This window comes from Scyliorhinus canicula, chromosome 10, assembly GCF_902713615.1.
Source record: "Scyliorhinus canicula chromosome 10, sScyCan1.1, whole genome shotgun sequence".
Taxonomy (NCBI): Eukaryota; Metazoa; Chordata; class Chondrichthyes; order Carcharhiniformes; family Scyliorhinidae; genus Scyliorhinus; species Scyliorhinus canicula.
Genome location: NC_052155.1, coordinates 11,088,404 through 11,114,649, shown reverse-complemented (window position 1 = coordinate 11,114,649; position 26,246 = coordinate 11,088,404). Strand labels below are relative to the sequence as shown.

Below are 26,246 nucleotides of genomic sequence, written 5' to 3'. Positions count from 1 at the left end.
TTCCAGCATTTTTGCTTTTTGTTGCAGTTAAAAGAAGCACATTTTGTTTTGTGCCTTTTGTGATGTCCCAACATGTTGCACAAATGTAATGTTGTGCTTCCAACAAATAACATATTTGTCCTCTTTTGGGCTTGTTGCAGCAAGGTACTGAAACTGCCTCAAATATTTTTCAAACTTAACTTTTTTTTGTAACTTCAGCTTTTGCTGCTCGTGTTGTGGAGCAGATGTACATCCTTTACAGCTATTTTGGACAAATGATTGACTGAAGAAACTTCTTCCTCCACTCTGTATGAAATGTGATTTGATCACTGTAATGATGACTGAAGGTAATTTGGAACAGACACATCAATGGTCATGGGTCAACACTTGCAGATTGAAACATGGACCGGCCATCATGTACAACACCCGTGATGGACGCGGATCATCACATTTATCAGTGTTTACGTTTTTGGCATGAACTTATGCTCTTGGGTATGCAGCTGGTGTGTAACTGAAAATCTGAAACTAGCTTTTATCCAATGCTGACACTTCTGGTATTTCCCTTTCAACCATTTCTCTAGAATATATTTCACATTGATTTTTGTTTCCATGCTTTGCTGCTTTGATATAGTATTCATTCTGGGCAGTTTAACTTAGGTTGCCAAGTAATGTTTGATTATATTTCATAGCATCTTAGAATGGTTTCAGCATAGAAGGAGATCATTTAGCCTATCAAGTCCATACCAGCACTCTGCAAGAATAATTTAGCTAGTTCTTCTTCCTGTGCTTTATTCCCTGTGTCGCGGAAATTTTTATTCTCTTTTGAAAATCACAAATGAACCTGCCTCCACCACATTCTCAGGCAGTGCACACCAGATCCTAACCACTTGCCGTGTAAAAAGTTTTTTCCTCATACCTTTGGTTCTTTTGCCCTCTGTTTCTCAACCCTTTTGCCAATAGGAACAGCTCTGTACTCTGTCCAGACCCCTCATGAACACATATCAAATCTCCTTTTAATTTTCATTAAGCAGAACAACCCCAACGGCTCCAATCTGTCCATGTAATTCTTCCCTGGAACCATTCTCGTAAAACCTTTCTGCACCTTGCGAAAAGCCTTCAAGACACAACACTCCAGTCGGGGCCAGACCATCTTTTTGTAAAGATTAATCATAATGTACTTGCTTTTGTCTTCTATGTCACTGGGTGGGATTTCCCAGCTGTTCACGCCCCTGGAAATGCGGTCCCACGCCAGCGCACGGGTTTCCTGGCGGCGAGGGGTGCAGTCAACAGGAAATCCCGTCCACTATTTGTAAAGCTCAGGATCCCATATGCCTTTTTAACCACCTTCTGAACCAGCCCTGCCACCCTCAATGTTTTGTGCAAATGTACCCCAGCTCTCTCTCTCTGTTCCCGTACCCCCTTTAGAGTTGTACCCTTCAGTTTACATTGCCTTTCCTTGTTATTCCTGCCAAAACGTTTTGCTTCACACTTCTCCGTATTCAATTTCATCTACATGTGTTCGCTCCATCACTTAATATGCCTCCTCACTGTGCACAGTATTTACAAGTTTCCTGACATCCCCAGATTCTGAAATAGTGTCCTGTACGGTACACCCAAGCTCTGACAGTTACAAACTTAAATGAGGAAAGTCCCATCAACAGCAACTACAACAGCCTATAACGAACGCCATCTTGGCATCTCAGAACACATTAGAAGATTGCTCCATTATTTTCTCTCTTTTCAGAGTGGCAGCCTACACGACTTATTTGTTAATTTCTGCCATAAATTGGGTAGAATCTTTGAAGCTATATTGTAGTGCAGCTGTGATATTTGACTGAAAAGGTTGATCGATCTATTGACCTCGGTCTTTCAATCAGCGTTTAATGTAAGCACTAATTCATTAATATATATTGGTTAATCTTGAAGTTAAAGTGAGAGGAACTGGAAAGTCTGACCTCCTGTGTTTAATATTTGCTAAATGCTTTAATCCACTGATGCAGTTTGTGCAAAGTGCATAATTTTTCCAAATCAGTGCAGGCCATTTCCCATGGTAAAGACTGAACTTATTAATTCCGTACTTTAACTACAGTAATTGTTACTCTTTTATAAAGTACTAAAAGTGACCTGTGCAAACACTGAAACATGAAGTCTTTAATCATTGCTGATAGAGTGCCACCCACTGGAGATTCACTGTAGCGCAACATGATTGTTAACAAGTAAAAATCAAATCGTCCCTCCCTTTTAGTGATCATCAGAGAACAATGTCTTGTCATCTGGAAACTTCATCTTGTGGAGCTCTTTTCGTTTGTGTTCCTAAACCGTACATTATGGGGGGAATTTTATGGGGCCTGCAAGAGCCGGGGATGTGGCAGGTGGGTGACTGAATTAGACAGGAGCTGAGATTTTACTTTCCCAACTCCGGGTCTAAATTTATAGAGATTATGTCAATGGCAGGTTAGGTCACGCAACACCCTTTGGTGGGTTCTTACTTGTTATACATTTGCATACCATGGGTACGCAATTTATTAAAATACTATGTAATAATCTCCTATCTTCATGAGAATTTCATGACACCCATTCACATTCATTGAAAGGTGGCGCGCAGTCAACTTGGTGCAGTTGTGTCTGAAGTCAGCAGCTTTCCTGGTTTTGCTCTATGGCACAAAGGAGGGGAGCAGGAGAATAGCAGCCTGTCTGGAGGCTTGGGACTGGAAAGGGTGAGTCAGTGTTGAGAGGGGGTGCAGAGTGGAATCAGGGACACAGAAGAGTGAAAGAGGGAACCGAGGGAGGATAGAGGGTGGGGCGGGGGTGTGAAACAGTGAATTGAGGAGGGCCGGCCATGCTGGTTGTGGTGGAGGGGTGGTGGGAACAGACAAGGTAAGGAAATGAGGGACCTAAAGGGCGATGTCAGGACTAATCCTTTGGATCTATCTCAGGTGGCAGAGTCCTTGTTGTGCTTTGAGTTTACCTACAACATTTCAGTTACGCCTGCTGAAAGTGATCTTGGACAATGTCCTTTGTAAAGAATAACAACAGGGAGAGCCAGCTGAGCCGGCAAGTTCAGCCATGATCCAAAGAATGGTGAGTGACACTGAACATGAACATTCAATAAAGAGTGAACACAAAAACACAGCATAAAGAAATGTCACTAACTCCCTTGTAGCCACCGGTGCCTACTCACCTTGAGGTTTGCCAGTACATTGGCTCTCTGACTAAGCTCATATTCCAACAAATAACAATAATACACACATGAATAAAGTGAAACTGCAATGTAATGTGAAATATTGATAAGTGAGATTTAAATCTGAAAGGCACCCATACCACCTTTGTTCTCTCAATAAATCTTATGTTAATGACATGATGGAGAGGGCCCCCCCTCCCCACCGTTTGTCCAGAAGACACTTTTATAGCAAATCTGTATCCGCTGCATGGTCAGCTGACAGTAGGTTTCACCACTGAAACGTTTCCTTGCCATGTGATTGCACGTGTCTCCCTTGTACACTGCCAGCAGTTTAACATGCATGGCAACCAGGAAAAAGCAAGAGAGCAGATGTGGTACCCATGTCCTGTTCCACTTTTGGGAATAGCTCACCAAGATTAAACTTCCATCCAGTGTTAGCACTAAAGGAAGCTTGGTAGAAAGCAAACTCTACGGCCTGGGATAGGACAGACCACATTTAAGGCAAAATACGCTGTTTAGAAAGAGAGCTCATTCACCATATGATTTGTGTAATTTCCTACAGGCACCCTGCGCTGGAATTTTTTTTTACCAAACTTGTGAGTTTGTTTTTGCGATGGGTTCAGTTTTGCAAATGTTCATTATTTAGCAGTGAAAGGTTTGAGTTCATTCAGAAATAGATTTCAGCGTTTTTAAAAGCTCAGTCACAAGATGTCGGTGTGGCTAGCGTTTGTTGTCCATCTCTGCGATTAATATTCCTATCATCCAATGGTTGGGAAGATTCTTGAACTTAGACTCATTTGGTTCAGACATATTTTGTTTCTATATGATGCATTTAATATTTCACTGGATATTTCCATTGAACTTCACATTTTAAAAATAAATTTAGAGTCCCCAATTCATGTAGACCAGCCCAGCTAAGGATGGCAGATTTCCTACCCTGAAGGAAATTAGACTGGGTCGGTCAGCTCATTGCTCTACCAGGTGAGGTGGTAGTGCTTCTGACCTCCTGTGGGCCCGAAGTTGACCCCATCCAAAATTTTGGTGCTGGTGAATTTGCATATTTTCTACAGGCCTTTCCTTTCTGCCCTCTTGTCATTTTGGTATACTTGTCTCAGTGGGGAAATGGGAGGAAAGGGATATGTCGGCGTGAAGCTTTGCCTTGCTGTTCTGCAGCTAGGCAGGTGAATTGAGAGGAAACTGGGTTGAAGGATCAGCAATTTAAATTTGTCACAGACAAATCAGCTTGTAAAGAGCTGGGTGGTTCAACCTCTGCGCCAAGTCTATCCAGGCATGGACTGTATGCCTAGATAGAGTTCTTAATTCTTTTCAAACACCATAGAATAGCTTTAAACAATTTAAAATGACTTTATTAATGATGAGACATCTATCCAGAAAAAGATGCTGTACAACCTTATCTGGGGACTTGACACGTAATTGATCAATTTGTTGTTCTGGAATTGACGGGTTAATTATCTTCCACGACGATTTCTTTGATTGCTTCTCTGATCTCCTAAAATCGTTTTAAGCCTGTGTTTTAATATGGTTGTTTAATTGGGTGAACAGGCTGGTGTTTTCCTTTGTTCCAAGGCCCAATGATAGCTGTGTTATCTCTGACCTTGTTCTATTTGCTTATCTGTCCTTTGTCCTTCCTAACAGAGAAGTAGTCTACCCAAGCATTTAGAGCAGTAATAAAATCCACCAAACTTTTCTGACTTGGTTAAATTTAGCCATAACCCGCCATGCTTTCTGAATTTGATCAAGTTTCCAGAGTCCTTCTTGGGTGTTTCAGGACAGACAATCACTCGGCCATCAATCCCAAATTGTGCTGCTTGTAACTTTGTCTCAATTACATTGACTGCACATGAATCACTCTTAAATTGCTGTTGTGATCCATAGCCCATGTCACTCTTAATAATCTTCCAATCTGTCTCATGGTTCCAGGGTAAGTGATTCCCACACCATAGATTTTGCAAACACTGAAAAGTCCAATAATCTTTGCTTGCTTCGTGCAGAGTGGTGGAGCAATCGGAAGGAGGCAAGCAGTGCCTCTGCCACTTTCGTCAAAATATTGGAACGGAGTCAGCAAACGGTAAAGTAAAGGACAACCCAACCAACAGGGCTTCCTCCCTCCCTAGACGATACAAAAGTCACACTCCTAAACCTGACGACTTTCAAGGTTTTTATATTTTCCCAGTTTCAGAAGAAATTGTTTGTAGGTTTCACAAGTTTTCCTGATGGATTTGAAAACATTTTGGAAGTATTATTTCCCTTTTAGTGGAAACGAATGAAAAATATAATTATTCTGGTCAGTTGCAAACTCCAAATAGGAAATGAAGTTGTTTGTAATTGTATGCCACAAATATTCCTGACTGTATTTTGACCCACATAACTTGGGCAAAGTTCCTAGTTTCAAACAGTAGCTTCATTCAGGAATAGAAAGCGTCCAGTGCTTGATTTTGTGATCTTTATAGATTTTAGTGTTTTTGAATTTACAAACTTGTCCTGCCAGAAAAAATAGCTGCGGTGAAGTAATTTCTTGGATTTGCACATGTTTGTTCAGGCTCTGAGAGTTGTTTCGATATATTAGTGGTCTGCACCAGGGGAAAGGAGGTGGATAGCACAAAGCTTGGAAAGATAGTGAACAGTGGGGACCATAGGAACAGACTTCAGGAGGATATAGAGAGACTGGTGAAATAAGCAGACCCAGTCAGGCCAAGAGGATAGTTGACTTTGGGGGGCCGTGGCTGGATTTCCTAGGTCCAGGAGGGGGGGTCATTGACTGTACTCACGTGGTCATGAAGGCTTCCGCAGAGTAGCCAGACACCCTTTGTCAACAGGAAGGAGTTGCACTAACATAATGTTTAAGTTATTGCAGTCACCATAATGGATACTGCAGGCGTGTACAAGGTGTTGCTCGTTCTGGGTGAGTGTGCTTTACACTCAATTTGGCTCTGTTTCGTTCCTTAGCTCTAGAGTGCCAGGTATCGTTAAGATACCGGCACAAGTTTCAAGTTCAAGTTCAGACCAATAACTCCATACACCAGTTAGTAAGTTCAAACAAGACACGTTATTATAATACAGTAATCTACTAATCATGCATATAAAACTACAAGACTAGGCTAATCCTACCACTAACAGGCCAATACATATCTGGAATAAGGGAACTGCCGGATCAGGGAACAACGGCCTCCAGCTTTGTCCTGGATCCGCAGGCTTCCAGTCGATGTGGACTAAAGGGGTCAGGAGTGTCTACTCTCGTAGCGTGCCTTGTGTGACACTTACTTGATGGCGGCTGCTGGCCAGGCCTCTCCTCTCCGTAGTCAAGTTCGAGAGCTGCTACAAAGGTGTTCGTGTTGGGAGAGCCAGCAGAGAGAGCTGGTCAAGGAGAGGCTGGCTAAGAGAGAGAGCTGGGGTCGGGTCTCTGTCTTATACCTCTCCCAGGGTCTCGCGCCCACACTGGGCGGACCTTCTATACACTCGCAATCGATTGGGTCTCTTCCCAATCGATTGATTTGAATTTCCCCAATAACGGGGCAGTCCCTCGATCACTGGGCAGTTCTTGGGGCTTATTGTTTTGGGCTTCTCTTGGCGCCGAGAAGTCTAGCCTTCTATTCACTGTAGCGATTTGAGTTAACTTGTTTCCATTGTACCTGGGAATCACCGGGTATCGCCTCATTAGTATGCTAACTTGTTTTCTTTCACAGTGCTGTCTGTTTCTTCAGCAGTCAGAATACACAAGTGCTTTTGCATGCTGCTTGCTTTTGCAACATGTCTATTTTCCCTGCATTCTTTGTAATCTTCCATTTTGTGTTGGGCAGTGGCCACCCCAGGTGGCTATAAAGGTCTCAAGGAAGCTGCTAAGATCCTTACATTCTTGGACAGTCCCAATTGCTTCAACTCTTCAGCCCACCCAAACACCTTTCTGGCTGGATCCTGGGGGACGGGGGGGCATCCACTTACGACATGGCTTTGACCCCTGTAACAACCCAACACACAGTTAGGGGACACATACAATCATTGCCGTACAACTGCAAAGGCAGCCATCACTTAGGTTTGGAAGATGAGATTTAGATGCTCAATCTGGGGGAGGCCCAGTAATATGTATGCTCAAGGGTATGTCTGCATAATTGATATCAAACAGGAAATGCTGAAAAACACAGTCTGACAGCATCTGTGGAGAGGGAAACAGAGTTAATGTTTTGCGTCCGCATTACTCTTCTTCAGAGCTGCAGTGATGGATTTTACCCTGTTTAAGAGGGGGTGGAGCAGCGTAGAAGGTCAGAGATGTCCCTGTGCTGTACTTTTCTTTGTTCTTTGTACTTTAGATGGGTGGTAAGAGATTTGACAATGTTATGGGCACAAACAAAGGGAGTGCTAATCATCGTGTTAAAGACGAAAGAAGATGCTGACAACTGGCATAAAGGCAAAAGCAGAATGTGTAATTGGCAGAATAAAGGAAAACATAAGAACAAATGACTGAAGGCCCTGTTGGGAGGGGGGGGGGGACACTCAGACACACAAAAGAAAATAAAAAAATAAATTCAAAATGGGACTAATGGGGGGAGTGGGGGGGGGGGGGGGTCAGATTGGACGAGAGAGGGCATCATCTCAGTTGTTTAACTCGATGTTCAGTCCGGAAGGCTGTAAAGTGCCGAATTGGGAGATGAGGTGTTGTTTCTTCAGTTTGCGCTGGGCTTCACTGGAACATTGCAGCAGACCATAGAGCCATGAGACTAAGATGGTGAGTTAAAATGGTCAAGATCATGCTTGCACTGAGTGAAGGTGTTCCATAAAGCCACCATCCCATCTGCGTTTAGTCTCCCAGTGTAGAGCAGACAACATTGGGAGCAATGAATGCAGTAGACTGAATTGCAGAGGTGTAAGTGAAAAGAAAATACTTCCGTGTTTGGAGCGGTTCAGCTCCTGACAATGGCAGATGCTTGGCTGGCCCATTTTTCCCATCCACCACGCTAAATGAAGACATGCTATAGCGGTCTGTGCGCTGCTTTGTATATTTCTCCTTGAGGGTTACCAGTCTCTCAGTGGAGGACACTGTGTTGGAGAAATGATACCATTCATGGCATGGGTTGTATTTGCACATCGGCATCTACTGTCTTTGGATGCAGCATTGAATATAACCAAGGCTCACCATCTGCATGAAAGGGAATGTGGCCATAGCTGTCCGAGATTTACAGGAAAAGAGAAAAATCCCAGTTTTCCGCCTCCCGCGTGGTGAATGGGCCAAACTAAACAGGTTTCGCACTGGAGTCGGACCCTGCCTCAGCAACCGATTCTGTTGGGGACACCATGACTCACCTCTGGACAACTGAGACAAAGTGCAACCACTGGTACCTATAATCGCAAGTGCCCGACCTAGGCTTCAGTGGCCTTCTCACTGTCTTCTACCAGGCTGATGAGGGAGGCTGCCAACTGGCTGAAGAACTTCCAATTAGTCATCTAGCTGTTCATCAGTGCAGCCAATAGACGTAGTAGAAGCAGTAAGGAAAAGAGGAGAGCTAGAAGTGAGAAAGGCATTGGAAGGGGCTGGTTTAGCTCACCAGGCTAAATCGCTGGCTTTTAAAGCAACCAAGGCAGGCCAGGCAGCACAGTTTGAATCCCGTACCAGCCTCCCGAACAGGCGCCGGAATGTGGCGACTAGGGCTTTTCACAGTAACTTCATTGAAGCCTACCCGTGACCAATAAGCGATTTTCATTTTTCAAATGATGGCTCCAGAGATTTTGGTAGCTCTGACCTAGCCTTGGTCATTATTCTGGATGTTTCCCAGTCTGCAGTTAACAATGGCACAGCAGTAACTTCATCCACATCTCCTATGATACTGCAGACAGAACATTTTCCAATGAGCTGCCGTGGTCACTTTTTCAACTATTCTGGTTCAGTGTAAACTTTCAACTTAACAAACATCAAAATACGTTCATATCTGAGTAAACATAATTGAATAACATGTCCGATAAACAGTGTTCTTCAACTTTTTTCCGGGGAACCATTTTTACCAACCGGACCAACCTTCGGGACCCAACCCGGCCGACCTTCGCGACCCACGCCGGCCAACCTGCGCGACCCACCATTTTCTCTTACCTTGTTTGCTGCTGACAAAAATGGAGCAAATGGTTTTGGGTCCCTTTGGCTCTTGTACACGCTCCTCCAATGGAACCTGTTGGATGAAGGTGAAGCCTTCTGGTGTCGGAACGTACGGAGTCTCCAAAGTTCTGAATTTTTTTCCTGTAAAATTTAATCAAATACACCCCCCCCCCCCCCGAACTTGTAAACTAAAATAAAAATAAAATGAATAAAATAAATGAAAAAAATGAATAAATCCCCCCGAACTTGTAAAAAAAAATAAATGAATAAAATACATAATAAAAACCACTACAGAACTTGTAAAACAAAAAGCTGCAACCGTTTAAAAAATAGCCGCACTGCGCATGTGTGCCCGATCATCATGCGCGCATGCACAATGCGGCCAAATTTTTTTTAAAACATGTGTTATGAAAAGCTGACTGCTAGCGCGGGATTTGCACGATCGGTAGCGCCATGGACAACGGCTCGGCGACCTTCCCGACACCCGCCCGCGACCCACCCGCGGGTCGCGCCTCCGACTTTGAAGAACACTGCGATAAACCATAAATTTCTTTCTCAAAATCATACTATTTGACATCAAGGATATAGTCATGGGGCCGGATTTCACAAAGTTGGGGAGACTGTGCAGACCTTTACAAATGATGGAAATGTTCCGATTCCAGGATTCCCACTTCCATTCCCAGCACTCCCCAATTTTTGCTGGCATAGGAGAAGGGTGCTGTCAGTGAGTCTGAAACCTGCATTCCTCACCTGGCCGGGTCCATTCCAAGAATATGCATCTCCTAGCCCCAACAGTTCTTATGGAGTCAGGCCAGCTTCTCAAGGTCCAATGGTTCATAACTCCTCCGAGAAGTCATGAATCATAGTCTAGATGTGGGAACATTTTGAAAGGTAACTTCAAAAGGCCTCACCCATGCTCCCCATTCCAACTCATGTACTATACCCATCCACCCTCAAAGATCTCTCATACTCTCCATGTCAACCCGTGTCCCTCACAGAATCCAAAATCCCAACAAGGCCATTTGGCCGATCAAATCTACAGTGACCCTCTGAAAGAACCCCCGACTGAGGCCCATTTCCCTGTAACGTTTGAACGCTAAGGGAAGTTTAGCATGGCCAATCCACCTAACCTGCACATCTTTGGACTGTGGGAGCACCTGGAGTAAACCCATGCAGACACGGGGAGAATGTGCAAACTCCACACAGTCACCCAAGGTCCGAATCAAACCCGAATCCCAGGCATTGTGAGGCAGCAGTGCTAACCACTGTGCCGTCACCAATGGCCCTTATACCTTGCATGCAAACTGCTAGCACTTCCATGCCCATTCACCCAGTATACACTCTGTACAGGACCAATGAATGCTATAGTAATAATGCCATGTGTGGAAATGCTTAAAAAACATAGCTATCGATACTTTATTAACAGAAACTGCTGTTACTCGAGCCCTATAAAAGTGTCAACCAACCAGACTTTAAGATACATGTTATGTATATGGGAATACATTCCTGGTGGTTATGTGTAGTGATATGAGCAGGGTGTTTGCACGAGAGCAGATCACTATCTTGATTGTATGAGCACCACCCTTAATAGCCTCTCATTGTGTTTTACAAGAATCCTGAGTGTGGGCATCTCCATACCTTTTATGTTTGTGGCAACAAAGAAATATAACACACTACAAGCATTTCATACCTCTCTATCTTGTGTGAATTATGTCATTTACAAAATAGATCTAATAAAAAAAATTTGAATTGTCAATCAAGCAATGTTTTCCCTTCTCCGCATCTGTTTCAACAACTACTCAAAGTCTGACCTCTCAGCAAATTCTGTGTCCTACCACTCACTGCACATTAAAGAGCTTCCACATGGGAAAATATAAAAGCAAATGACTGGTCTAATATCGTTCACGACACTTTATAATATTCTATGATGTATTTTGCCTCCTATTTAATTCTTATTTTAGCCATTCTTGAACATATGAAAAACTTAAAAAAAATATTAGTGCCTCCCATGAGCTTGTTAGAAATCTAATTTTGAATATTAGGCTGCCTGAAATCAATGTTGTACCTGACATCACTGTGGGAGTACCATTATCCCCAGTCTGCAACATGCGAAAGAGAAGATTCACTTCCGCATTCACAGATTCAGGGACAGAATTTTTGTTCTGATTTTGGGCAAAAGCAGGCGGATATGTAATTTGTTCTGCCTGTACCTGCCCAACCTATTTTCTCATAGGTGAGATCGAGGGGTGAAGGGCTACCAATTGATGCAAATTATCAGCAGAAACTAAAGGTTGCCTGGCAGCAGGGTGGTTGGAGCCCGTGAACGAGGTGTGTAGTGCTCCACGCAGATTCTGAGCCCCTCCCCACCTATCTGGCAGCCCTGTGGAGGATTTCCCTCCAGATCAGGTATGGATTGGCAGTGATTGAGGCCATGATGATATTCCTCACACACTGAGAATGCATTTTGTTTCTACAGATCAACTAAACCTCAAGGGAAAATGTTCATCTAATGACATTGACTTTACATGTGTGTTTACTGGCAGAAGTGAATTATTTTTGCATACATTTGTTGGTCGATTTATGCTGCAACGGTAATTTTATTAAGTTTCTTGGTTCTCGATTCATTCCTTGTGTTACCTTTTATTTGCCTTTATGGAGATTGTTTTTATCAAAATTGATTTAATCTACTGAAGCACACAGCAGTTTCTTATTCACAACATACATGTTAATGTTTTGCACTATCCGCAGATAATCTAAACTAAATTAGAGTTGTCACTAATATGTTGGTAACAGAAAACGTCCAATGGTCAACTGCATTCTACTGATTCCTCAAGAATTCAAATTCTAACATCAGTATCTATACCTAAAAATCACATGTTCATATTTTCACACAGAATATTCATAAGAACAGGGCCTGCTTCTAACTTAATTGTCTTCTCTGTACTGACATTGATGGTGGTGCAGGTGCAGTAGGTGATAAAGAGGCAAATGGTGATGGTCTTCATAGCGAGAGGATTTGAGTGCAGGAGCAGGGATATCTTGCTGCAATTATACAGGGCCTTGGTGAGACCATACCTGGAATATTGTGTGCAGTTTTGGTCTCCATATCTGAGGAAGGATGTTCTTGCTATAGAAGGAGTGCAGGGAAGGTTTATCAGACTGATTCCTGGGATGGCGGGACTGACATATGAGGAGAGGTTGAGTTGGAGAGGATTATAGTCGTTAGAGTTTTGAAGAATGAGGGGGAATCTCATAGAAACCTATAAAATTCTAACGGGACTGGACGGAGTAAATGCATGAAGGATTTTCCTGATAGCGGGGAGCCCAAAATTAGCGGTCACCATCTAAGGATATGGGGCAAACTATTTAGGACTGAGATGAGGAGAAATGTCTTCACCCAGAGTGTGGTGAGCCTGTGACATTCTCCACCACAAAAAGCAGTTGAGGCCAAAACATTGTGGGTGCGATCTAACCAGATTGGAACAGAGCAGCGCCGAGAAAAACCACGCGACCTATCGGGACTTGGTTTCAATTCAGGGCCTCAGCGGGGGACGCCCCGCCGAGACCACACTTAGTCCCATTTCCTTCACTGAGAAGCTCCACTCACCGGAACTCCTCAGTGCAGGAAGAGATCGGGACGCCCGAACCTCACCCCTTAGCCCAACTCACCTACAAGAGAGTTCCCCTCTTCCCCCCCCCATGACACGCGCAGGATACCACCGGGCCCAATCCCTGACGCAGGAAAAATGTCAGCCTATCGCGACCCCTGCTGTCTGGAAATATCAGGGTGCCAGGTTGGCAGTGCCAGGGTGCCACCCTGCCCAAAGGGAGCCTCCGATCCCCTGGGAGACCCCCACAAGTGCTGTTCTGCCTGGGTCCCGTTTGTGGAGCACATCACTGAACAGCGCTTGCCCGAGGCCTCCGAGGCGAAGGGGTTAGATTGCAATGCTTCGGGTAATCAGTGGAGTGCATATTAGAATGGGACTAGCTGGCTTGCTCTAATATCCAGATTTACAAAATGACAATCCCACCCACATGGGCAGGAGTCAGATCATGATCTCGCGAGGCGTGGCGAGCCAAGTAGATCACCGAAGAGGAACGTCCCGGCATCTACCGGCCAGGCTATGCCACGTTTTAAGCGCAACGCGGATGGTAGATTGTGCCCTCTATGTTTTCAAGAAACAATTAGATGCAGCTCTTGGGGCTAAAGAGATCATAGGAGGGAAAGCGAGAGCAGGTTACTGAGTTGGATTGGCCATCATAAATTGCCCTTAATGTCCACAATTGCCCTTAGTGTTGGGCCGGGTTACTGGGTTATGGGGATAGGGTGGAGGTGTGGTTTGGGTAGGGTGCTCTTTCAAAGAGCCGGTGCAGACTCGATGGGCCGAATGGCTTCCTTCTGCACTGTAAATTCTATGATAATATATGATAATCTATGATAATCTAAAATAAATTGTAATGTTTTACAAGCCGTGGGGCTAGGTATGTAAACCAGAAAATATTTACAAAGGGTTAATGAAGACAAATCATCTGTATTCCAGTGTGACATATATGCAGTTTAGAGACTGCAAAGGATTTCTGTAATAACATACCTGTCCAAGTTTGCTTTGAGAGGATCATAAAGGGGCTGTTTAGCACACAGCTAAATCGCTGGCTTTGAAAGCAGACCAAGCAGGCCAGCAGCACGGTTCGATTCCCGTAACAGCCTCCCCGAACATGCGCCGGAATGTGGCGACTAGGGGCTTTTCACAGTAACTTCATTTGAAGCCTACTCGTGAAATTAAGCGATTTTCATTTCATTCATAAAGTGTTCACTGACGGTATGCAATTTCAATACATTGCTCGAGATCATTCAGTGAGAGAAATTTCGAGAAATGCTTTTTAATCAGACTGAAAGGATCCGCTCCAAAATTGGTGTCTTTTCTATATGACAGTTTCCACTAGCATGGGCATTAAGCACAGGGCTGGCATGTAAGCCTACTTCAGTGTCAGTAGGTGATAGTTAATTTGGGGACAGAGGTTTCGCCCTGACGTGTGGCAAGAACAGGAGTGGGTGGACATGTAATTTTGTGCTGCTAGTCGCCATGCTGCTTTGCTGTCACCATCCCTCCCTGAGCCATTTTCCAGAGGTTGGTATTGAGACACGAAGGGTTACCCACCCACAAGCAGCGGGTAGCCAACTGAGTTACGCAACAGGCCAGTTGGAGATGCCCTTGTGGCAGTGTACTGCGTTGGGGGTGGAAGCACTCTGCCCAGCTACTTGGCCACAGCTGTGGCTGCAGCGATGCCCTGAGGAGAATTTCTCCCCCACAATGGTGGCCCGGAAGCTGTAGCCATTTTTTATTTACGATTCTCTAGTTACTGAAAGATGGAGGATCTGAAGTGTCTTCTAGACTCCTAGGGGACACAAGTCAGATACCAGAAATGTTGGAGAATGAAAGATTTAGGGTGAGATTCTCCGCAAATGCGGAGAATTGTAAAGGCTGCTGTGGGACAGGCCGTGACCCACGGCAGCCTTTACGCCCACTTCCAGGGCCGATTCTCCCCCCCGGGCGGGGCTAGGAGCGCGGCCCCGTGCGTCACGGCGGCGCGGCCTTAACGACGGTTGTCAAGGCCGCACGCCAAGCGTCACGCCGGGTGACGCGGCCGATGACGTCAGCCGCGCATACGCAGGTTGGACAATGCCAACCCGCGCATGCGCAGTTGCCGTCTTTTCCCTCAGCCGCCCCGCAAGACCTGGTGGCTTGATCTTGCAGGGCGGCGGAGGGAAAAGAGTGCATCCGTTACGGATGCACGGCCCGCGATCGGTGCCCACCGATCGCGGGCCTATGCCTCCCTTGGCACAGCCATGGTACGGCTGTGCCAATCGGGCTCCCAGATGCCCCAAACGGGCATCTGGCGCCCTTTTCACAGCGGCAGCAAGCAGGTGTGTTTGCTGCCGTGTTGAAACGGGTGCGAAGGCCCGGCCGCTCGGCCCGTCGGCCTCGGAGAATCGCCGCTCGCCGTAAAATACGACGAGTGGCGATTTGTGGCGTTGGGGGGGGAGAATAGCGGGAGGGCGTGAAAAATGTCGGGAGGCCCTCCCGCTATTCTCCCATCTGGCGTAGGGGGCGGAGAATCGCGCCCTTAGGGAGGGGCAAGAATTGAGAGTGATCAATATTAGTAGAGAGATGCTGCTGGGAAAAGTGATGAGATTGAATGCTGATAAATCCCCAGGACCTGATAATCTACATCCCAGAGTACTTAAGGAAGTGGCTTTAGAAATCGTGGATGCATTGGTGGTCATCTTTCAGGATTCTATAGACTCTGGAACAGTCCCTGCAGATTGGAGGGTAGCTAATATCATTCCAATATTCAAAAAGGGAGGTAGAGAGAAAACAGGGAATTATAGACCAGTATGCCTAACGTCGGTAGTGGGGAACAATCTCAAATCCATTATCAAGGACTTTATAACAGAGCATTGAGAACATAGTGGCAGGATCAGACAGAGTCAGCAAAGCTTTATAAAGGGGAAATTATGCTTGACAAATCTATTGGAATTCTTTGAAGATGTAACTAGCAGAGTTGACAAGGGTGAGCCTAACTAGCAGAGTTGACAAGGGTGAGCCAGTCGATGTGGTGTATTTGGACTTTCAGAAAGCGTTTGACAAAATCCCGCATAAGAGAATATTGTGCAAGATTAAAGCTCATGGGATTAGGAGAAGTGTATTGAAACAGATAGAAAACTGGTTGGCAGAAAGGAAACAAAGATAATAATAATAATTAGTAATAATAATTATCGCTTATTGTCAGAAGTAGGCTTCAATGAAGTTACTGTGAAAAGCCCTAGTCGCCACGTTCTGGCACCTGTTCGGGAAGGCCGGTACAGGAATTGAACCCGCGCTGCTGGCATTGTTCTGCACTGCAAGCCAGCTGTTTAGCCCACTGTGCTAAACCAGCCCCGAGGAAGAGTAGGAATTAACAGGTTCTTTTCAAATTGGCAGGCAGTAACTAGTGGGGTGCCAAAGGGATCGGTGCTGGGACCCCAGCTATTCACAATATTTATTAAATGATTTGGACGAGGGAACAAAGTGTAACATCTGGAGGTTTGCAGATGATACCAAGTTGGGTGGGAGGGTGAACTGTGACGAGGATGCAGAGATCCTTCAGCATGATCTGGACAGGTTGGGTGAGTGGGCAAATTAATGGCAGATGCAGTATAATTTGGATAAGTGTGAGGTTATTCACTTTGGAAGCAAAAAACAAGAAGGCAGATTACTACCTGAATGACTGTAAATTGGGAGAGGGGAGCATGCAGCGGGCCTGGTGTCCTTTGCACCAGTCGCTAAAGGTCAGCATGCAGGTGCAGCAGGCGATAAAGAAGGCAAATGGTATGTTGGCTTTCATTGCGAGAGGTTGCGAATACAGGAGCAGGGATATGTTGTCGCAGTTATACAGGGCCTTGTTGAGGCCACACCTAGACTGTTGTGTGCAGTTTTGGTCTCCTTTTCTGAGGAAGGATGTTCTTGCTCTTGAGGGTGTGCAGCGCAAGTTTACCAGGCTGATTCCGGGGATGGCGGGACTGACGTATGAGGAGAGGTTGACTAGGTTAGGATTGTTTTTTCTGGAGTTCAGACGAATGAGGGGGGATCTCATAGAGACTTAGAAAATTCTGTCAGGAGTAGATAGGGCGGATGCAGGGAGGATGTTCCCGATGGTGGGTGTGTCCAGAACCAGAGGTCACAGTCTGAGGATACGGGGTGCACCATTTAGGACTGAGATGTGGAGACATTTCTTCACCCAAAGAGTGGTGAACCTGTGGAATTCATTACCACAGGAAGTGGTTGAGGCATTCTTGAATACATTGAATACATTTAAGAGGCGGCTAGATGTGGCATTTGAGGCGAATGGGATCAAAGGCTATGGGAGAAAGCAGGATTAGGCTATTGAGTTGGATGATCAGCCAGGATTGTGACGAATGGCGGAGGAGGCTTGAATGGTTGAATGGCCTCCTCTTGCTCCTATCTTCTGTGATTTTATGTTTCTATCTCTCTCTCCCTTATCTGCAATGAAAGACTGCAGCTCCCTCCATACCGGAGGGCCTTCCAATGGCTCTCCAGCCGAGAGAAGCCACTTTCCATCCTTAATTGAACGGCGAGCACATCATCTGGCCACAAATTCAGCAGTGAAGTGAAAATTACTTGTTGGGCAACGGCTCCTGAGGCAGTGTGGGGCCAGCATCTTCATCTAACCCAGACCCAGGATCCTGACCTGAAATGCAAAGACCTGCCCCAGATGTCATTTGTGTTTCTCGAGGGGAAAGTAAAAGAATAACACCAAGCAGAGGTTAAAATCCTTTCTCACCAGGGAGTGAGCAGGTTATCTGTCCACTCAGGAACCTATGTTGCTGGTATAGGGTCATCCTGGGGCAAAGGTGAAATACTGTGGACACTGGGGGCGGGATTCTCCCACTTCCCGCCGGGTGGGAGAATCGCCGGGGATCGGCGTGAACCCCGCCCCCGCTGTCCTCCCAATTCTCCCGTCCCCCAAAAACCGACCCGGCGTGAGTTGCGCCGCCCGCCTCGGAGAATGGAGGGGTCTGGCGTGACAGAATGGGTGCAGGACTACCCAATTCTCCGGCCCGCGATGGGCCGAAGTCCCGCCCGCCTGTAGCCTGTCCCGTCAGCGATAATCAGAGTAGGTCCCTTACCGGCAGGACCTGGCGGCGCGGGCGGGCTCCGGGTTTCCTGGGGGGTCGCGGGGGCATCTGGCCCTGGGAGGTGCCCCCACGGTGGCCTGGCCCGCGGTCGGTGCCCACCGATCCGCGTGCGGGCCTGTGTCGTGGGGCCACTCTATTACTCTGCATCGGCCATTGTGGTCCTCTGCGATGGCCGATGCGGAGATGAACCCTCCCGTGCATGCGCGGGAATGACGCCAGAACACGCAGGCGTTCCCGCGCATGCGCCAACTCGTGCCGGCCGGCGGAGGCCCTTCGGCACCGGTTGGCGTGGCACCAGGCCCCTATCCCACCGGCCGGCAGAGTAAAAACAACTGTGGGGCAGGCCTAGCCCCTTAAGGTGCGGGATGGGGCGGTCCGAAGCCGGAGTGGTTCACGCCATTCCGTCCCGCCTGGTACGGGAGAATCCCGCCCCTGGAAATCTGAAGTAACATTGACAACACTGACTCACTTTATTTCAGAGCCATTCTGGTCTTCAGTTCCAATTCACCCTTCGCTTTATCAGTGGTTGTAACAGAAATCTAATCTTTTTCCGATTGGGTGTCAAGAATTCAAGCTTCAAACGCTCTCAGATACGCTGTGTGTTTCCCAACATTTCTGTTGGTTTTTGGCTGAAAGAATGTAATTTCCAAGAAGGAAAAGAACAACTAAGTAAATACTTTTCGGAAAATAAATTGTGCTGAATGAGAGAAACATTATTCACAGGTTTATTTTTTGCTATAACAACTAAACTAAATAAAATGGGCCATTGCATTCTCCTGATTTTACAGATTTTGGAAGGAAGTAATTGCCTTTATGTGGTGTTTTCTTTACATTCTGTGAATCCTGAAATATTTCACAGACCATTAGTTATTTTGAAGTGCAATCACTGTTGTTTAGTCCCGAATGTTAAAATTTTATTCAACAACACTTCTGCCTGTCCCTGAACAGGCGCCGGAATGTGGCGACTTGGGGGTTTTCACAGTAACTTCATTTGAAGCCTACTTGTGACAATAAGCGATTTTCATTTCATTTTTCATTTCAGTTTCTCTGTTTCTGGAGGAAAATGTTTGTATTTGTTTATGTTAAAGGTAACTAAAGGTTGTACTTTGACACTTGAAGGAAATTATACTTTTCTTTTTCCTTGTAGGGAATGACGCTCCAGAAGAGCTGCAAAGACCAGCCTTCATGGATTATTTTGACAAACAGGAGAAAAACACGAACCCTCTGGTAAACTATAACCAGAATCTGCAGGAGCCTTTCCACAAATCAAAAAATCCTTTCCCCGATAATTGGAAGGTACCACAAGATGGAGACTTTGACTTTGTAAGTAGAGATTTTGAATGCATTTATCTTATGTATCATCCACCTGACAGAGAGGCAGTGTCAAATGTCAATACTTGATGTTCATTTTAATAGGTAAAAGGTAAGGTGAAGTTGCCATAGTCCCAGATGATCATAGGCTGCTTTCCCCTTTGAGGGGGGAGAGCTGATTGGTGGTGATTTAACCTGAGGATCACCACACCTCCAGTGAGGGGCAAGTTTGAGAAGGCTCATGAATAACCTCATTTAATATATTCTGCTGATGTGACATAAGAACGTGAGAGCAAGTATCACTACGAGGTTCATATCACTCTGGACAACTGAACTAAAAACAACTGATGCTGGACAATCGAACTAAACCAGAAAATGGAACAAAGGGGACTGGTAACGGTTGGAGTAAAGGAGCAAAGCATTGGTCCAGAGTAGACTTCAATCGCAGAATAAAGATCAGCTCTGGCTGAAGGCAGAATCATGAAAACTCACTAAAACCTGGCACTCATGGAGGAGGAGGGGGGGGGGGGGGGGTGGTTTGGGGGGGTTTGGGGGGTTGGGGGTGGGAATCATGGCTGAAGTTGTTGAACTCAACACTGAATCCAGAAGCAAAAACAGAGAATGGCCAGCAGGCCTGGAAGCACCTTAGGGGGAGACAGCAGAGTTAACATCTCAAGTCCGTATAAGTTCTTCAGAGTCCAGAAAGTTGTGACGGTGCCGAACTGGAAAATTCGGTACCGTTCCTCCAGCTTGCGTTGAGTTTTACTGGAATATTGCAGCAGGCTGAGGACAGAAATACGAACATGGCAACCAAGTCTGGCAGACTGGATTTAACATCAATTTAGCAGAAGCGTGTTCCTCAACATTTAAAGCAATATTTTAAAAAGTAGGTAAGCCAAGTAAGTGTGCAGTGTGTCGAGATGTGATCAAATCAATTATTCATGTGGTGGTTTTATGGTGGCTGTTGCTGTAGCTGCTACACTTGCCAGCAAAGCAGCAGTAACTACTTTTCAAAAGTAATTTATTTGCTGGGAAATACTTTAGAATTCCCTGAAAGGCAACATAAAGATCTTTGTCACAACCTATAAAAGCAAACAGTTTTTCAAATGTGGCTTTACGATTAAAGGGGGTACTGTCAGCATAATATGGAATTGATATGGGTTCACATGGAAACTCAGTGCACAGGGGGAAAGAGGTGCTCCATCTGATACTTTTTTTGTCAGTCTCCTGTAGTTGGTACAAGAGAAGGAGCTGATTTATGAGCAAGTCCACTTTACTTTCTCGTCTCCAGTTTGCAGTAATACTCGATAAGTAAGCGACAGGTCTGGCACTGCAGCTTGGTCGGGTGGAATGCCCATTCAGGGGCATGTGGTGAGTTGTCGACACTTTATGTGGCCTCGACGAGAACATTTGCAAGAGGCGTCACCAGTTTTCAGAACTTGAGCTGCCCTGAGGACTATGTAGATAGGAAGTTTAGGGAGGTGGTCACACCACAGGTTAGGAGATTGAAAGCAGAGGGAGAGTGGATGACCACCAGAAAGTTCAGGAGGGCCAGGCAGGTAGTGCAGCAGTCCACTAAGTCTATCTTGCTCACAAACCGGTTTCTGTTTTAGATTCCAGTGAGGACGATGATTCCTCAGAGACGTGCAGCAAGAGCCAAGTTTAGGGCATCATGGGTTGGAAAGAAGAAGAGTGGAAGAGGATTCGGTAGTAACGGGAAAAGACAGGCATTTCTGCGGCTGTAGACGTAACTCCAAGATAGTTGTTGCCTTCCTAGTGTCAGAGTGGAGGATATCACAGGGCGGCTGTAGGGCACTGTTGTGGCAGAGGGTGAACAGCCATTGATCGAGGTTCTCATTGGTACCAACAAATAGGTAGAAAGAGGACTGAGGTCCTGAAAGCAGATTTTAGCGAACTAGGTAGTCCCTCAGAGGTGGTGTTTAACCTATCCAGTTTTGGGTAGGGACAATTGGTTACCCCATGGATCTTGGGGAATATGAGAACCTCTGATAAAGAGGCAATCATTAACTTTTCAGCTGTATAAATAGAGCCGGCCAGTATGGTACCGGCTAGAGAGGGAGCCTGTAGTGAACCACTGGTACTGAGGAAATATTGTTGCCTCACAAAAGGTGGCAATCTCCATATTGCTACCGGTGCCACATGCTCTTGAGCTTAAAAAATATGAGGTTAGAGTTGATGAATGCATGGCTGGAGGTATGGTGTAGGAGAGAGGGATTCAGATCCCTGGGGTATTGGGACTAGGTTCTGGGGAAGTTGGGCCTGTACAAGACAGAAGGTTATAATCATCTTTATTGTCACAGGTAGTCTAACTGCAATGAAGTTACTGTGAAAAGCCCCTAGTCGCTACATTCCAGCACCTGTTCTGGCACACACAGAGAGAATTCAGAATGTCTAAATTACCTAACAGCATGTCTTTCGGGACTTGTGGGAGAAAACCGGAGCACCCGGAGGAAACCTACGCAGACATGGGAGGAATGTGCAGACTCCGCACAGACAGTGACCCAAGCTGGGAATCGAACCTGGGACCCTGGAGCTCTAAGCAGCAGCGCTACCCACTGTGCTACCATGCCGCCCATTTTAAAAAAACTTTGAGGGGGGTGCAAGAGCAGAGGGATCTTGGGGTTCGAGTGCATAATTCTCTGAAGGTAGCCAAGGAAGTTGAAACAGTTGTTAAGAAGGTTTATAGAATCCTTGGGTTTATAAATAGAGGCATAGAGTATAAAAGCAAGGAAGTGATGCGACACCTCTACAAATCATTGGTCAGACCACATTTGGAGTATTGTGTTCAGTTCTGGACACCCAATTTAAGGAAGACTGTTAAAGCCCTGGAGAGAGTGCAGAGGAGATTTACTTGAATGATACCCGGAATGAGGAATTTTAGATACAAGGAAAGATTGGAGAAATTGGACTTATTCTCCTTCGAACAGTGAAGATTAAAAGTGATCTTATTGAGCTAATCAAAATTATGAACAATTCCAACTGGGCCATTGTCATCATCTTCTATTTTGGTGAAGACAGAAATAAAGTACTAATTTAGTACTTCTGCCATACCATCCGCTTCAATGAGCAGTTTACCCTGATTGTCCCTTATGGGCCCCACTCTATCCTTCACTATTCTTTTACCATTAATGTGTTGAAGAACATTTGTTTTAGCACAGCCTGCCATCCTTTCCTCATGCTTCCTCTCAGCCTTCCTTATTCCAGCCTTCGTGTCTCTCCTGCATTTGAGATACTCTTCCTGATTTCTATTGCTATTATTATTTTGGCATGTATCATATGCCTCTTTTTTTCTTTCTTATTTTCTCCTCAATAACCTTAGTCATTCAGGGTACTATTCGGATACCCCCTACTTTATTTTTCATGACTTTATACCTAGCTTGCACCCTATTTAACTCTCCTTGGAAAGTCTCCCAATTTTTCATCCACTGTTTTATTCACCAAAGTATGTTTCCTAACCCCTAAAATTTGAGAGCTCCTCCCTAAAATTTGCCCTCTTCCAGTCTGGGATCTTAATCTGTGACTGATTTTTATCCTTTCCAATTTAATATTGAACCTTATTAGAATTGCTATTTTCCAACTGCTCCCGCACTCTGACGTTTTCCACCTGGCCTGCCTCATTTCCGAGGACCAGATCGAAGACAGCTTCCTGCTTGGTAGGACTGTAAATCTACTGTTCTAAAAAGTTCTCCTGCACACACCGCAGGACTTTCTTCCCTTCATTGCCCCACACTCTACCCTACTCGCAGTCTACCTTAGGGTAATTGAAATCCCCAACTATCAGAATCCTACTTTTCCTGCAGATTTCCATAATCTGCCTACAAATGCTCTCTTCTATATCCTCCCCGCTATTTGGAGTTCGATAATAAATACCCAACAAGGTAACCGCTCCCTTCCTGTTTCTCACCTCCAATCATATAGATTATAATTCAAGAATTGCATTTGTTCAACGGCTATGATGCTATCTTTGACCAAGACTGCTACATCTCCTCCCTTTTTACCCACCCTGATCCTACTAAAAACCTTGTAACCCGGGATGTTAAGTATCCAGTCCTGTTCTGGCTTGAGCCATGTTTCTGTCAATGCTACTATGTCATATGCCCCGAGAGCAATTTCTGATTCCAGTTCCCCAATTTTGCTCACTATACTGTGTGCATTCACATACATACAGTTTAACGGGGATTAGTCTAATTTTGGCTCAGGTGAAGTCCTCTTCTGAACAGCTTTCTCCTTTCCAAAAAGTGATCCCAATGTCCCGAAAAACTGAACTCTTCCTTTCTACATCATCCCTCAAGCCACGTATTTACCTTATCTCTTTCTTGCCCTTTGGGGGAGTGACCATTTCTTTGTTCACTGTCAACACTCTGGCCACCCCCCACTTCCTTTTCTCTATTCCCCATCTTCTCTTTTGTCCTCACTGGTACATCTAAAACTAGGCCCATTAATCAACCAACCCCCTGCCTTATAAGTTTAAAGCCACCCCCACTCCATTATTTACTCTCTCAGCAGGGGATTAGTCTCATTTCTGCTCAGGTGACGTCCTCTTCTGAACAGCTTTCTCCTTTCCAAAAAGTGATCCCAATGTCCCAAAAAACTGAACTCTTCCCTTCTACACCATCCCTCAAGCCAGGCATTTACCTCCCTGATCTGCCTCTGCCTAAATTGTGAAACTCGTAGCACAGGTAGTATTTCTGAGTTTACTACCCTGGAGGTCCTGCATTTCAATCTCCTCCCTAACTCCTGAAACTGGTCCTGCACGATCTGGCAAGCTGTCCCTCCCTATGTTGTTAGTTCTCACATGAACCACAGCTTCTGGCTGTTCACTCTCCCTTTCCAGAGGTTTGTCCAGACGATCCGTTATGTCCTGAAACTTTGCACCCGGGGAGGCTACAGGACTTACAATCTTGGCTACAAACTAGACAGTCTATGCCTCGAACTGTTGAGTCACTCACTACTACCACCTTTCTAATCTGCCTACCAGCCTCCCTCTCTTTTTTCAGAGTAGCCGCAGGCACCATGGTACTACGGTTTCCCCTCAAGTCATCTACCCCGACTCATCGTGTTGTTCACTTTATAGGCATCGAAAATTTCATACCTGTTAGACAACCCCAAGGAGTCCTGGATTTCCCGGACCTGCTGTCTCTTTTCCTTTCAACGGATGGCCACCCACACCTGCTATCCCTAAACTCCTCCTTGCCTGCTTATCACGACGTGGAGTGACCACCCTCTGGCAAGACTGTTCCAGAAACCTCTCTCCCTCTTGTATGATGCAACTTAAAAACATGGCTTAAAGAGGGACAGGGATGGCAGCTCAACATTCCTGATAACAGGGTTTTCAGATGAGATAGAGGGGAGGGATAAAAAATGGAGGGGAGGTGGAAATTTTGGTCAAAGGAACACACTTTTCTGCATTGTATTCCATCTGTCACTTCTTTGCCCACTCTCCTAGCCTGTCCGGGTCCTTCTGCAGCCTCGGTTTCCTCAACACTACCTGTACCTGTATACTGTATATACTATAGACTGTATCTCAGTATTATAGACCACCTCTCTTCTGAATCGAAACAAATATGTTATTCTCACCTGATAATTTTTCAATACAGCTTCTCTATATTCACAACTTAATGAGTGGATTGAGTACAAAACCACATTATTGCCAACATCTTCCTCGCAACACTCCACCCGTCACTCTGAAGCTCCCCGCTGGAGTGGAACTAACCTACCAAATAGGTGGGAAGCTGTTCAACCTCCGATGCCTCCAGCAGTACGCAGTGACGCCTGTGTGTGCGCACACTCAGAGGCCGATCTACAAACCATCTTCGATGCATTCACCGAGGCAGATCTGAGAATGGGCCTCTGACTAAACTTTCGGGAAACAAAGGTTCTCTACCTGCCCACTACTGTCAAACAAAACTGCCTCCTGACCATCAAAATCCATGGTTAGCCCCTGGACAATGTGGATTATTTCCCATACCTCGGGTGCCTTCTCAGCGCGAGCAGACGTTGAAGATAAAATTCAGCATCGACTCCAATGCTTCAGTGCAGTCTTCGGATGGCTGAGGAACAGAGTGTTTGAAGACCTAGTCCTCAAATCCAGCACAAAGCTTAAGGTCTACAGAGCAGCCGTGGTCCCCACCCTCTTGTATGCATCAGAAACATGGACAATGTACAGCAGACACCTCAAATCCTTGGAGAGATATAATTAACATTGCCTCCGCAAATTCCTCCAAATCCGCTAGTAGGAAAGGCGTACCAATGTGAGCGTCCTCTCCATGTCCAATATCCCTAGTATGTAGGCACTGGTTATGCTCGACCAGCTGCGGTGGATGGATTGTCCGACACAAGACCCCCGAAACAAGTGCTCTACTCCGAGCTCCGCAATAGCAAGCAATTACTAGGAGGGCAGAGGAAACGTCAGAAGGACACTCTGAAAGCCTCCCTAAATAAATGCAACATCCCCGTTGACACGTGGGAATTACTTGCCTTAGAAAGCACAAACTGGAGAAGAAGCATCACAAAGGCGCCAATCACCTCATGCGTCACTGGGTGGAGCATGCGCAGGCCAAGGATAAACAGCGGAAAGAGAGTGCAGAATTCAGAGTGTCCCACTCACTCATCAAGCACCACCTGCCTAATCTGTGGCAGATCCAGGATCGGACTATTGAGCCACCACAGAAACCTCCGCGGAGTGGAAGCAAGATATCCTCGATCCTGAGGGACTGTCCAAGAAGAACTGGTCACATGCATTCATTACAGCTACTTGTGGCCAGTGAGAAGTGTTGCATTTTATAACAAATTTATTTTGAAAATAGAACATACAGAGCAGAAGGCGGCCATTCGGCCCATCGAGTCTGCACCGACCCACTTAAGACCACACTTCCACCCTATCCCCGGAACCCAAAATGGTAATTAACTGTGCGGATCAATAAGGTGTTGGAAGGGGACGCTGACAGTGCTATCAT

At 45.7% G+C, this 26,246-nt stretch overlaps 1 protein-coding gene across 1 annotated transcript in view; it reads left to right on the top strand.

Annotated features, from left to right (window-relative positions):
- Window positions 1–26,246, top strand: part of stk3 (serine/threonine kinase 3 (STE20 homolog, yeast)) — a 448,024-nt gene that overhangs the window by 348,536 nt on the left and 73,242 nt on the right. The window contains exon 10 of the mRNA XM_038808612.1: window positions 19,106–19,281. Within this exon, the coding sequence (XP_038664540.1) occupies window positions 19,106–19,281 (176 nt within the window). The remainder of the gene's footprint in view (window positions 1–19,105; window positions 19,282–26,246) is intronic.